Source organism: Esox lucius, chromosome 16, assembly GCF_011004845.1.
Source record: "Esox lucius isolate fEsoLuc1 chromosome 16, fEsoLuc1.pri, whole genome shotgun sequence".
Lineage (NCBI taxonomy): Eukaryota > Metazoa > Chordata > Actinopteri > Esociformes > Esocidae > Esox > Esox lucius.
In genome coordinates, this window is record NC_047584.1 from 15655042 (window position 1) to 15669906 (window position 14865).

At 41.1% G+C, this 14865-nt stretch overlaps 1 protein-coding gene across 2 annotated transcripts in view; it reads left to right on the forward strand.

Moving 5' to 3' along the window:
* LOC105024740 (glypican-6) overlaps window positions 1–14865 on the forward strand; it is a 99144-nt gene that overhangs the window by 36949 nt on the left and 47330 nt on the right. For both annotated transcript variants that reach the window (XM_010894851.3, XM_010894853.3), the window contains exons 3-4: window positions 4741–5132; window positions 10277–10442. In XM_010894851.3, coding sequence (XP_010893153.1) covers window positions 4741–5132; window positions 10277–10442 — 558 coding nt within the window. The remainder of the gene's footprint in view (window positions 1–4740; window positions 5133–10276; window positions 10443–14865) is intronic.

The window sequence follows — 14865 nt, forward strand, 5'->3', positions numbered from 1 at the left end:
CAAAGCTCACATTTATCAGAATAGATATCACTGGGTGCCATAGACTCTTATTCTTAATTAATGAATCCAAGTTGATTAAGCAGAAGACAAGCTAAAAGTAAATGGCAATAAGTACCAATGTTTGCTTAAATAATTCACTGTGTAGTATTACATTATTTCTGAGTTGTTTCAACGATACCCAAGAACAACCTTATTGAAAGAAAAACATAACTTTTTGAAATGTGCATGGAATTGCTAAAATAGTGCAGCTTCATTGTGGAAGGGGTAAACAAATAAATAGAATAAATGAAAGGTTTACATATTATTTCTTATTGGTAATTCTTCTGAATGCATCACGCTGGTAACAGATAAAGGTGTGGAAGTATAATTTGATGTAATTGTGTCTCACGGGACAAAAACATGTCACTGGAGTCCAACATTAAAGAACAGGTAAAAAAAGGATTTGTTTTATAGTACAGTGAAAATAGAATCCAGAAATGACAATTACACCCAATATTACAAACATCTAAATTTGACATTTCAATCTGTCATGCCTCGGAGAAGTACTGTATAAATAGTCAACCACCACACTCTTCCAGCCTTGCAAACCATAACAAAAGCTCTTTAATACGTTTTTGGACGAAGATAGCGGCTGTTTGCCTCGTTAGTGCAGATGGGAGGACAGACACTCTTGTGTTCTCAATGAGGAATACTGATTACTGTACTTAGTTATTTTAAATAGTGCACAGTACTTATTTGTTTTTGTACACTACTGTATTTACTTATATTAACACAGTATACTGTACTTATTTGAAGTAGAGGAACAGAAGCAGACAGATCAGCCCACTCGTCCCATTAGGCATTAGATATCTTAAATACTCATTCATGTTGAGTGGAAACAAATTGCTGGTAAATCTGAAGAAATCTTTTTTACACAACCACTAAGTAATGTCATTAATCAAGGGTACCTTCCATGTTTTAGGCAGGTGTGAGAGATGCAAATGCATTTAGGTGTACATTACGGTAAAACAATAACTGAGGTGTCTACGTGATGTTGGAAGGACATGGTCATTTGATGAAGACAGATTATATGTGTTTGCTGTTACTGTACATAGATGCCTTCTGGTAGGGTCATTTATAGATGAAAAAAGAAATAAATGTCAAATATTTTTTATTTATTTTTCAAATGCAGATCCCTTGCCTAGAGATAGCAAACAATTTCAACACAAATATACAGTGGGTATCGAAATTCACCACCCCCTTTAAAATGTTGGCCTTTTGTTGCCTTTCAGGCTGAAAAAAATACAATAAAACTGGCTTTATTTACACACAGTAGCTCACAATATCCAAGTGAAAAGAACTTGGATATTGGAAAATGATTTACTCTTAAAACAGTAAAATAGTCTTTCTGCCTGTAAGGCAACAAAAGGTGACCATTTTAAAAGGGGGTGGTGACTTTCTATATCCACTGTAAATCGGGAATGCAGAATTTCAGATCATATTTCTCAGGCATCGTTTCTCTCTGGTATTTAGCCTTGGTAATATGTTGCACCTAATGTAATTTAATTTCACAGCAATGCAGTGCACTAATGAACACTTAGAGCCATTATCATTTTAACGAGGCCCCTCTGATTCAGGCCTGATTTGATTGAAATACACAGCTCATATTGAGAGAAGCTTCTGGCTAAACGGCATGTGACCCAGCGCGCACTGCTTCACAGTCGGCCAAGGATGCTCATGCTACGTACATTATACACGTTTAAATTGATAAAGGCGTGTCTTGAACCCTGTAAGGTATGTCGAAGAGGCACTAGTAAAGCTCTGAAACCTTCCTTGGTTTAGTATGGAAGACATGGAGGTGTCTGCTATTAGACTAGTCCTGAACTGCACCCTGTGAACCTAATTAGAAGGAAGTGGCATGAACCCTTTTCAAATGTAATAAGATTTTTTGAGAAGCAAGTCTATCGTCATTGATAGCTGATGGTGGGAGATAATATCCCCTTGTTCCTGTTACTGACAAACCGTAGAGGTCATTTGGTAAACATAAGGAGGATGCCACTCATTGTTCTCTATATCCCCACTTATTTTTAATACAATGTGAAAAGATGTACAGAAATAGAAGGTGGCAATGCTATATACACATAGTTCACACATTGTCATCCCTATGATGTTCAACGAATAATTTTTGGAGATCCAAGTCTCATCTAGACACCTTAATGACCAACATAAGGCTCATTGCCTTGCGTTATCACACTAGGATTTACTATATATTGGTGTTTAAAACATCTTCAAAGGTGTGGATCAAACTCAATGTCAAATCCAAGCAACAAACAACAGGCCTTTTATCAGGCCAGGTTTTTACTGAATTAACTTTTGAACTTACAATGCATGTTATTCTGCTGTCTTTAACTTCTCAGTCACAAGCTTTATATCGCAGCATGGTCAGGATTTGGCGGGTTAACCAAATTAATGGTGTATATAGCTTTTTTCTGTATTTTTGGAATATCCGTACACCCACATGAGATAGATTCATATGTACGTTTGAAGCTCACCAGCTGACTCTACCGGCAGATTTATTTCTAACACCATGTAATGGATTGTGTCTTTTGACCAGATCAGAACTCATGACCATTGTTTGATATTAGACAAAAATCACTTCAGGGTGATAAATAACATTTACCTGTGATTGTATTAATGATAGAACACTGCCTTTTCTGCATGTACAGTGGGGATAGCAAGTATTTGATACACTGCAGATTTTGCAGGTTTTCCTACTTACAAAGTATGTAAGTATGAGGTCGGTCATTTTTATCATAGGTACAACTGTGAGAGATGGAATCTTAAACAAAAATCCAGAAAATCACATTGTATGATTTTTAAATTATTTATTTGCATTTTATTGCATGACAATAAGTATTTGATCACCTACCAACCAGTAAGAATTCCATCTCTCACAGACCTGTTAGTTTTTCTTTAAGAAGCCCTCCTGTTCTCCACTCATTACCTGTATTAACTGCACCTGTTTAAACTCGTTACCTGTATAAAAGACACCTATCCACACACTCAATCAAATAGACTCCAACCTCTCCACAATTGCCAAGACCAGAGAGCTGTGTAAGGACATCAGGGATAAAATTGTAGACCTGCACAAGGCTGGGATGGGCTACAGGACAATAGGCAAGCAGCTTGGTGAGAGGGCAACAACTGTTGGCGCAATTATTAGAAAATGGAAGAAGTTCAAGATGACGGTCAATCTCCCTCGGTCTGGGGCTCCATGCAAGATCTCACCTCGTGGGGCATCAATGATCATGAGGAAGGTGAGGGATCAGCCTAGAACTACACAGCAGGACCTTGTCAATGACCTGAAGAGAGCTGGGACCACAGTCTCAAAGAAAATCATCAGTAACACACTACACCGTCATGTATTAAAATCCTGCAGCGCACGCAAGTTCCCCCTGCTCAAGCCAGCGAATGTCCAGCCCCGTCTGAAGTCTGCCAATGACCATCTGGATGATCCAGAGGAGGAATGGGAGAAGGTCATGTGGTCTGATGAGACAAGAATAAAGCTTTTTGGTCTAAACTCCACTCACTGTGTTTGGAGGAAGAAGGATGAGTACAACCCCAAGAACACCATACCATCCGTGAAGCATGGAGGTGGAAACATCTTTCTTTGGGAATGCTTTTCTACAAAGGGGACAGGACGACTGCACCGTATTGAGGGGAGGATGGATGGGGCCATGTATTGTAAGATCTTGGCCAACAAGCTCCTTCCCTTAGTAAGAGCATTGAAAATTGGTCGTGGCTTGGTCTTCCAGCATGACAACGACCCAAAACACACAGCCAGGGCAACTAAGGAGTGGCTCCGTAAGAAGCATCTCAAGGTCCAGGAGTGGCCTAGCCAGTCTCCAGGCCTGAACCCAATAGAAAATCTTTGGAGGGAGCTGACAGCCCCGAAACCTGAAGGATCTGGAGAAGGTCTGTATGGAGGAGTGGGCCAAAATCCCTGCTGCAGTGTGTGCAAACCTGGTCAAGAACAACAGGAAACGTATGATCTCTGTAATTGCAAACAAAGGTTCCTGTACCAAATATTAAGTTTGAACTTTTCTGACGTATGAAAAACTTATGTCATGCAATAAAATGCAAATTAATTACTTAAAAATCATACAATACGATTTTCTGGATTTTTGTTTTAGATTCTGTCACTCACAGTTGAAGAGTACCTATGATAAAAATTACAGACTTCTACATGCTTTTTAAGTGGGAAGACCTGCAAAATCGGCGGTTAAAATACCAAATATTATTACACAATATGAATGACCACAGAAAAACCAAATAAATCTATGGATATAAATAGTCCAGGTGAACAGAAAGTGTCTAGCAGAAGTGGCTGGTATAGAATTGTACAGTGTCATAAACACTTCCAAAGTTCTGAGGAGAATAGTGAGATAGGCACTCTAATATCGGTGTGACTAGACACTCGAAGTGCTAACCTGAAAATGTCTGTTCACTGTTTAATTTTAGCTGCATTCTGTAATAGATAACAGCATGGCAGGATGCCAATGATCCACCCTGACACCCTTCATCACCTGAACACAAACTAATATAATTGCCCTTTTGATTTAAAAAAAATGAAAATGTCAAATGTCAATAGATGCCACATTTTTAAAGCATGCCCAGTTTAACAAATGCAGTATTTTCATAGTTTCAGACAGACATGCTCTACAGTATAGTAATGCTCTCATGTTTCTTTGCTTGAACCAGAGTTTTTCCTGGAGTTGTTGGAGAACACAGAGAGGTCTCTGAACGAGATGTTCGTGCGGACTTATGGCAAGCCTTACATGCAGAACTCGGAGGTCTTCCAGAACCTTTTTGCGGAGCTGAAACGCTACTACACAGGTGGCAACGTTAACTTGGAGGAGATGCTTAACGACTTCTGGTCGCGGCTACTGGAGCGCATGTTCACTCTGCTCAACTCCCAGTATATCATCACCGAGGACTATCTGGAATGCATCAGCAAGTACACGGACCAGCTCAAGCCCTTTGGAGATGTGCCCAGGAAACTGAAGGCTCAGGTTACCAGGGCCTTCATCGCCGCACGCACCTTTGTCCAGGGCCTTTCGGTTGGCCGAGAGGTGGCTAACAGAGTGTCCAAGGTAAGCCCAAACCTCTTCCATTCAGAAGTGAACTAAGCTAGTGTCTAATTTGCTAACTGTGCAGTGGAGATATTGCAAGTTAATGGAATAAACATCTTCCTGTTGCAGCAAGGGATTTGTTTTTAAATGTCAAACTAATTGCATCATGTCAAATAAATGGTATAGATTGGTAATTGACTTGTGATCATATCAGTATTATGTTTTCAAATATGAGTTGATGAAACTGAGCAGTATGTTGGAGTTGTTTTTGGAATTTGATTTGCTGTTGGGGATATAAATATTATATGTTACAGTGTATCCAAACACCTTGTTGAACAAGCCCAAGGTTTTCTGTTTTGCTTTCCGGGTGTTTTGCTTTTCTTCTCTCTCAGGAGATCCCCTGTAGTGTTTCCCACCATACAATCTTCCTACACAGATTTCAACTTGCACCAGCACCTCCTCTTAGTTTGAGGTACGCTGTTGAGTTGAGGTTCAGGGCAGCCTTGTCCCATATTGCAAGACCACTGTTCATGAGCAAGGCATGGGTAGAGAGTCTTGCAACAAGCTATGGGGACATTATATATACACATATATATAGTACCAGTCTAAACTTTGGGCACACTCACCCATTCACTTGAATGGCAAAAAAATTGTCCAGACTTTTAGTTGATGCGTATATCTATTGGTCAATATTTGTTAACGTAGTATACCATCCCATTAGTCTTGCCTCAAGTATTCTGTTTGATGTTCTGTAATTTATATGCAACTAGCTGCTGCTGCATTATATCATTATCTTGGTAGTGTGTGTAGTTTCTGTGTAAAAGAAGATTAAAGGCATCGCATGAGTTGTACAGTACACCAGGCCTAGAATTGCTGTTGGCTCCACTCAACTCCAGCAACAACAACAGTTTTTTACATTTATATCAACATTAGAACGCCACCTAGACCTATAGATACCATGTGCTTTAGTTCCACTCCGGTTCATTCAAAGGCACAAGGAGATGAAACCAAATATGATTGGCTCGTACATCAGAGGAGTCAGACGTATATACCATCAATAACCAACAAACTCAACCTTTCAACTGCAAGCCATTCATTACCAGGAAGCAAGGTGAACTCTGTGAACCACAATCATGGGCGATGACGTCACGCAGCTCCATGCCGTATCGGTTTCAGATTTCCAACCAGGGCCACCTGGTGAAACCATCTTTATGAGCCAACTCTGAGGATGAGTTGTCAGTGTCTGTGATAGAGACGCTCCCCGGGCCTCCTGGCAGCGCCGATGTACCCGCCTCACCTCTGACATTACCCAAGGACCCGAGACACAGGTCATGTGGCCCTGTGATCCATGGGGCTCCAACTCGTCAGAAGAGATTGGATGTAAGCATAATGGAATATGACACCCTGGAGGAGGTTTCTTGGTAGCCGGCTACTGTGAGTTGTGAGATCTATGCCTAGTGAGGCTGGGGGCTTTATTGAGTTACAGCAGCCAATGTAGTACATCGGTGTAGGACATCAGTTCAGTACATCAGTGCAGTACATCAGTGCAGTACATCAGTGTAGTACATCAGTGTAGTACATCAGTGTTGTACATCAGTGTTGTACATCAGTGTTGTACATCAGTGTAGGACATCAGGGCAGTACATCAGTGCAGTACATCAGTGCAGTACATCAGTGTAGTACATCAGTGTAGGACATCAGTGTAGGACATCAGTGCAGTACATCAGTGCAGTACATCAGTGCAGTACATCAGTGCAGTACATCAGTGCAGTACATCAGTGTAGGACATCAGTGTAGGACATCAGTGCAGTACATCAGTGCAGTACATCAGTGCAGTACATCAGTGTAGGACATCAGTGTAGGACATCAGTGTAGGACATCAGTGCAGTACATCAGTGCAGTACATCAGTGCAGTACATCAGTGTAGGACATCAGTGTAGGACATCAGTGTAGGACATCAGTGCAGTACATCAGTGCAGTACATCAGTGCAGTACATCAGTGCAGTACATCAGTGCAGTACATCAGTGCAGTACATCAGTGCAGTACATCAGTGTAGGACATCAGTGTAGTACATCGGTGCAGGACATCGGTGCAGGACATTAGGGTGGTTGTGGTTGGTGGGTGTCCCTTTGGTTGATGCCTGGCAATGTGGGTGGATTGATTTCCTGCCTTTTGGGCCTTGTCCGGGGCCTTGTCCGGGGCCTTGTCCGGGTAGGGCCACAGTGTCGCTGAACCCCCCTGTCTCAGTCCCAAGGTCTTATGCTGCTATACTATTGTGCTGGGGGATTGGGTCAGTTCTCCTTCCCCACTAAGTTCTCCTTCTCCACTATAAATTGTTGTTGATATGAGGAATGCAATATCTGAACTTTTCCAGTCTCCTCCCGTTTTAAACTTTAGGAGGACATGAGGTCCTGGTTCACACCGGCGCAGTACGTCAGTGTACTACACCAGTGCAGTACGTCAGTGTACTACACCAGTGCAGTATGTCAGTGTAGTACACCAGTGCAGTATGTCAGTGTAGTATACCAGTGTAGTACGTCAGTGCCGTACATCAGTGTAGTAGACCAGTGTAGTACGTCAGTGCCGTACATCAGTGTAGTAGACCAGTGTAGTACGTCAGTGTAGTACACCTGTGCAGTACGTCAGTGTAGTACACCTGTGCAGTACGTCAGTGTAGTACACCTGTGCAGTACGTCAGTGTAGTACACCTGTGCAGTACGTCAGTGTACAACACCAGTGCAGTACGTCAGTGTACAACACCAGTGCAGTACATCAGTGTAGTACGTCAGTGTAGTACACCAGTGCAGTACGTCAGTGTACAGCACCAGTGCAGTACGTCAGTGTACAACACCAGTGCAGTACGTCAGTGTACAACACCAGTGCAGTACATCAGTGTAGTACGTCAGTGTAGTACACCAGTGCAGTACGTCAGTGTACAGCACCAGTGCAGTACGTCAGTGTACAACACCAGTGCAGTACGTCAGTGTAGTACACCAGTGCAGTACGTCAGTGTACAACACCAGTGCAGTACGTCAGTGTACAACACCAGTGCAGTACGTCAGTGTACAACACCAGTGCAGTACGTCAGTGTACAACACCAGTGTAGTACGCCAGTGTACAACACCAGTGTAGTACGCCAGTGTAGTACGCCAGTGTAGTATGCCAGTGTAGTACGCCAGTGTAGTACGTCAGTGTAGTACACCTGTGTAGTATGCCTGTGTAGTACACCAGTGTAGTACACCAGTGTAGTACACCAATGTAGTACACCAGTATAGTACATCAGTGTACTACATCAGGGTAGTACACCAATGTAGTACACCAGTTAAAACATCAGTGTAGTACATCAGTGCAGTTTGCAGCTTAAGACTACGACACAATAGTGGAAGATGCGGTGACACACACATGCACTGTTTATACACCCCCGCCCGCCCTTGATCAGAGTTCATTCAATTACACCTATTGCAGAAGTAATACCAACATGGATGGAAAACAAGGCTGAAAACATTTCCCAAGTTATTAGACGGCATTCTCATTGCGGGTAAACAACTTGTTTCTGTTATTCTGCGAAGCAAAGCAGTGATCTGGCTATTGACCGCTTCTAATAATAGGACCCTCTTTGATGAGCCTATCATTGGAATAATACCTGCTCTGCTAATGCTGTAATGCGCTCAAAAAAGCCAAGGATAAAGAGGAGAGTGGAACAGACATCATGGCAACACACCCTCAAGGTATTTGTGATGGAATAAAAGTGTAATGGTCAGGTGTCAGGACAAAAACATGAAAAATGGGGGATCATTTTCTAAAATGCCCATAAAGGAGTATTTTAAAATAAAGTGGGGTCAATGGTAGTGGTCAGATGTTGGACATGGAAGGCACATGTTAGAGAGTCAAAATAAACCCTGACCCCCTTAATATCTGCCACCCTATTGGCTGCCCCACACCTGTGAGTTTGTGGGGATGTCAGTGGGTACTGTTTGTGAGTTCAGGCTGTGTGGCAAGTGGAGTCAAAAGACCGCATCTAGCATGAGATGTTTGAGGCATATCAGTCAGTAAGGGTGTGTGTGTGTGTGTGTGTGTTTGTGTGTTTGTGTGTGTGTGTGTGTGTGTGTGTGTGTGTGTATTTGATCTTGTCTTCAATGCTGTCTCAGACTCCCTTACTCCTTAGCAGATCCTCACTGGTGAGTTGAGAGAGGCAGGGGTCCAATCATATCAAACATGAAGACAGCTCAGAAACCACTCCAAACACAGGCTTCCAGCTGAGAGGCGGCTCTTTTCTCACCTCACTCGTGTAGTGTTTGGGTGCTTAGGGAAGTTAAGAGAACTCCCCTTTGGCACATCTTTACTTCTCCTACTACCCTATTGTGTTTGGATGGGGAAAAAAGAGGACAGATTTGGAAAGTGTGTTATCAGAATGTTTTTATTTTTTATGTTTACTGAACAGACACTAGGTTTTGTCTTATTATTTTAAAGACAGTGAGATTCATTTGATAGAAATCTATTGAAATTGGTGTGATTATATCAATTCTGGAAAGAAGTAACATGAATCATAAAACGCATAAGCAGAAATGGAGACAGAAATGGTGCTTAGGGAATTGCTTTTTCATATAGGCCTTAGATATAGAAACAAGCTTAAGAAATTATTGAGCTGGCTGTCTATGTTAGCGTTTTGAAAGAAATGAATCTGTTGTCCATAACCTGGGAGCCTTGACTTCAAAGCATAAGTATGTTGATTATGGTTCCATTATCAACCAAGAAAGTCTGGTGCTACATTTGTATTTTAATTCATTGGCTAAAACTCTTTGTGTTTGCTGAAATTCGGCCACCGTTAAGGACGCAGAGGAGGAATCGGCTTCTCTTTTTGCGTGTTGAACACTGTCTTAAGCTTGACGTTTTTGAACTTCAGTTGACCTCGTGAGAATAGTGTTGTAGTGCTGTATTGAAGAGAAACGCACACTAGAATGCTTTTACTGTTCTCCTTTGGAGACGCAAATGCTGCCTGTTTCTTCACACAATTTTCCCTTTGGTTACATGTATTTTTTTAAACCCGCTAATTTGTTATTATGAATACAGCTGAGGTATATTATACAGAATTCATCCTCACTGCCTTGTATAGTGAATCCGTTTAATAGCTGATCTTTGCTCTTGTGCTCTATTAACCCACTAGGTGAGCAGCACCCCAGCCTGTATTCGAGCCCTGACTAAGATGATGTACTGTCCGTACTGCCAAGCCATGCCCTCGGTGAAGCCCTGCAACAACTACTGTCTGAATGTCATGAAGGGCTGCCTCGCCAACCAGGCCGACCTGGACCCAGAATGGAACCAGTACGTTGGTAAGACTCCTTTATCCCGTTGTCCCTGACTGTGGTTCGGACTGTTTGACTTTTTTCTTTGTATTAAAAAACATGGGGGTGCGTGGAATTGTCATTTTATGGTAATATGTCTTTTGTGTTGCATTTTCTGACACTTTTCCATAGGCACAACTTAGGCACTGTGATAAGAATTTTTATTTTTTTTACTGTTTGTATTGTTCTTTTTTCTTGGCCAATATAATGCAAGAAAAGGCCATTATTTATTGGCCGGTGGTCTTGTGTTGTTAAACAGGGGCCTGCACAGAGGTAGAAACCCTGGAGGGAGTGCTGAGCTTGGTGAAAGGCAGTCCACCCAGAACTTGTTCAGCTCGGGGAGATTATAAAAATGAATATAACATGGCAGTTATTTATTTAATAGAACGCCTAATTTAGTTCAGAGCCTTGATTTAGACATGTCAAGACTGCCGAAGTGAAGCAAAGCAGAGGGGGCTAACAGTGAGCTAGTTGCACTTTAGAGACACATGACAAGCATGCCGCTGTCAGACAAAATGCAGTTGAAACGGGGCCACATCTCTCTGGATAGTTGTTCCTTGTCAGAACGCCAGAGACCCAATGTAAGGTACAGCACACTTAGACGCTGGTGAAGCAGCATGTGGTCCATCAGATTAACAGTCAAAGGGTGCCATGGGTTGACTGTGAGAGTGCTGTAACCCAGAGGTATATGTGGAGCTAATGCCATGTGTTTGCTGTATCGTGTTCTTCATGATTCAGTATTGCAGAGCTCGGGCACTTCAAAGGTTGTCTACTCTAGGCTACACCAGACCCCATAGAGAAGGTCCAGCAGTACACGTCTTTCAACCACTTTATCATCCTATTTATTAAAGTGTGTTAGAGAAACCGTCATTATGGTGTCGTGAGTTTTATGCCCTTATATTTCACCACTGAGCGGTTTTCTGTAGCACAAAACTCTTTTTCTAGGTTTGAATTTTTCATACTCTAAATTGTAGGATTGTTCCCAGGGTGTACATTAAATGTCAGTTTCATATCTTTTAGCTCTCTGACATTTCATATTCATTATAGACTCAAAGATTTTCAATTAGCTGAAGGTCCAACCACAAAGAGATATCGATTGGGCTTTCAGAGACTACAGTAGTGATTACGTGTCTGCCAGATGTCCTCTGAGCTTCTTACTCTTCTCATGCGAAGCAAAGAGGATATGTCCTGTGAAAATGAACTGTTTCCTCTAAGAACCAAAGGCTTTCCGATTGGTAAGATGATAATTTGGCTTTGCTCTGCCGCATAGCTCATTTGTGATTGTGAAAACGTTTTATTTGCATACAAGCTCACTAAACAATATGTAATTATCCTACACCTCAACATGCCTTTTCATCCGCATAAAAGACATCTTACTACTGAGACCCCTAACTTCCTCAGTCACTGTGAATGAAGAGGCCTGCGACTGCAGGGTATAGAATGATCTAGAACACAAAAGCATGGAAGACTGACATGGAACATGCACTGGAGATTAATCTTGATTCCAGTGGTATATATTCTGCCCAAAAGCATGTCTGACCCACTGGACGGAGAGGAGACAAGATACGAGAAAGGTAAAAAGCTAATTCAGCCATGGAGCGAGAAATCATTTACAGCTAGGAGCTGAGCTCCTGATACTGTAGTGACAATCTTTCCTACAGCACCTCCTCACTGTAGAGCTGCACCAGCCGGAAATAACACTCTCTGACACACTGCATTGGAACTTCTGACAGAAGTTGGACAAAAAGACAGCCATTACCCTCAGCCTGACCTTCATTTATGTGTGTGTGGGTGTGTGTGTCTGTCTGTGTGGGGTGGGGGGTGGTGCCAATTGTGGCACTGCCAAGAGCAGGCCAAAAATGTTCATTCAATGCAGCTGGGCTTCTGCTCTTCCATTCTTTCATTCTAGCTACTGAAATGGGTGATGCTCTTAAAACATCCCATCTATTCTCAGAATAGCTGGCTTATGCACAGCCGAACATGGGGAGAAATGCAAGTGGCTGTATGAGGAGCACGTTATAAAGTATCTGTATCTTTTTCAGTCCTCTTGTTCCACCCTGAAAGGACTTCATTATGTTGTCAATAAAAAAAAAAAACAGAGAAGGTCCGTGTACAGCAATGCAATGGAACTAGTTGTATGTTGAGTGCTAATACAAATCAGTTGAGTTAGTTTTTTTATGTTTGCATGTGTTATTGTGCATATGGCTGTTGAGGAGACCACAGCTAGCACCCAATACCAACTAACCAAATGATGTGCCCCTGCGGGGGCTTGCTTTCAGTAATTTGTTTCAGAAAATAAAATATAGTTTGTGGTAGTTCTCTCTCCAGTAGCCAGACTGTCAACTTTTCACTTTTTTCAAATTCTTTTCTAGCCCTAGGCGTGAAGCAAATTGGCCTTGTAAATGAAATATGACTGAGGTATTTCATGTTGAACATAATGTAAAAATGTCAGCAAATCAAGTAGAATTCAAGGCTCAAATAACCAGAACTTAATGTCATTCTTTCAAAGTAAATGGTCTTGAATAACAGGAGTGGAAACATGCTATACCTGAAGAGGTTAGTTTATTGTAGAAAGTCATGATGAGGTTATCATAGATACAGTAGGATAATATGTAGAGCACAGTGCAATATGTTCCCAGACCAAACCAGATGTTAAATAAGGTACTGTATCAGATTAAAAATTACAGGATTGAAAATCATTTTCAGAGGTTTATCTATCAAACATAGACCTATTCATGTTTTAAAAGGAGGAACATATAATGTGCAAACCTAAATTCAAGCAATATTTTGTTAAATGCTTTGTTTTCCTTCCTTGGGTATACTTGTAATTAAAATATGAGGAATAAATAATTATATTATATAGGTTTTACTAAGTAGACAGTTCTCACTGGAGGATAAATCCATACTGACCTCTGTATAAAAATATTATAATAATTTGCTCAATCTATGAATTATGGAAACAGGTGATAGACGTCATTCTTTATTCAACATGCGTTCTGCATTCATCCCAACATTGAGTTATGGTTTGAATGTGAATAAGATGACTCCAGGGGTTGCATGGTGTTATGTAATGTGTTCATATTAAATGTAAATATCTAAAGGCAGAGACTATACTAATGTAATGTAAATTAAGATTAGCCTGGTGTTTTTGTTTCATGGGATGAATCATCTGAAGTGTTAAGTAACTGATGAGCATCTGTCAGTCCACACGTGATTGCTCTTCATTGAACATATACTGGATCCACCAACTCCTCCAGGATTTAATATCACATGATGTACTTGGCTTGAAGTATGCATAAACTCTCAGTTTGTATAATGACAGGCTATATTTACATGCCTTTGAGGTGGCTTTGAAGTATTTTCATGTAGGGAATTGTCCTTTTTTATCACATAATGTTTTGAAATGTAATATTTCAGAAACTTTTTAGGCGGTTAGGAATTGGGCTGTCCCAGAGAATTGATGTCTCCATCAGTCAGTGAGGTTTGGACATCTGTCTCATGCTGTGGTGATAAATGTGTCCCTTTCTAGTTTATACCCCACGTGTCATTATAATATTTTGTGTTGGCAGGTGGTTGACACCGATGATAGAAAGCGATTTTCTTTCCTGCCTTTGTACTGCAATGCACACAATGACCACAAACCCATTTGCTTATACTCTGGGACAAGCTATCAGCTTTCTCTACTTTTGTTTGGCTTCATTGTAATACTGATTTGTGTTATTCCTTCTCTTGGGGCCCTGAGCCTGGAAGTTATCTGCATGGATTTTATTTGCTTGTTTCATTTTAATTTGGGTGATTTGTTTTAGTGGGGAAAATGGAACTAGCCACAACCTCATAATTCATGAAGATTCTAGCCAATAATATTTCCTGTCCTTTGTGAAGATTATCTCATGAATAAAATATAGAATAAAAGACAAAGAAACTTACCAGCAACACACCACTAGGACTTCCGGCTGAGAATAAGGCTTTAGAAATGGGCCAGTATGTTTCCCCTTCTGCAAGGGTACCAAACTGAGGGAAATTAAACTAGTCATCACATTCTACATACATTTTGTGTCCTTACATTTGTAAAAACATTTATATAATTAATTGCCACTTATGCCTCAACACAACAGCAGCTAAGGAAGTCAGTCAGTAGGGACATAACGTTTTTTTTTTATCAAGCTACATCTGTCTCATAGAAATATGGGTCTATGTCTGCACCAGTGCCTTGCATGGTGTGTCTCTTATTAGTTGGTATCATACTTTTCAAAGCGACTTTTGTCGAATCACTTAGAATTTCAGAAGGAACTATTGATTGCAAGACAAATGCACCAGATCCATCTTTTGGTGTGAAGTTTCAGTCATGCGTCTGCAGCATAATTGGGTAATTAATTGTAATATACAGTTGTGCTCATAGGTTTGCATACTC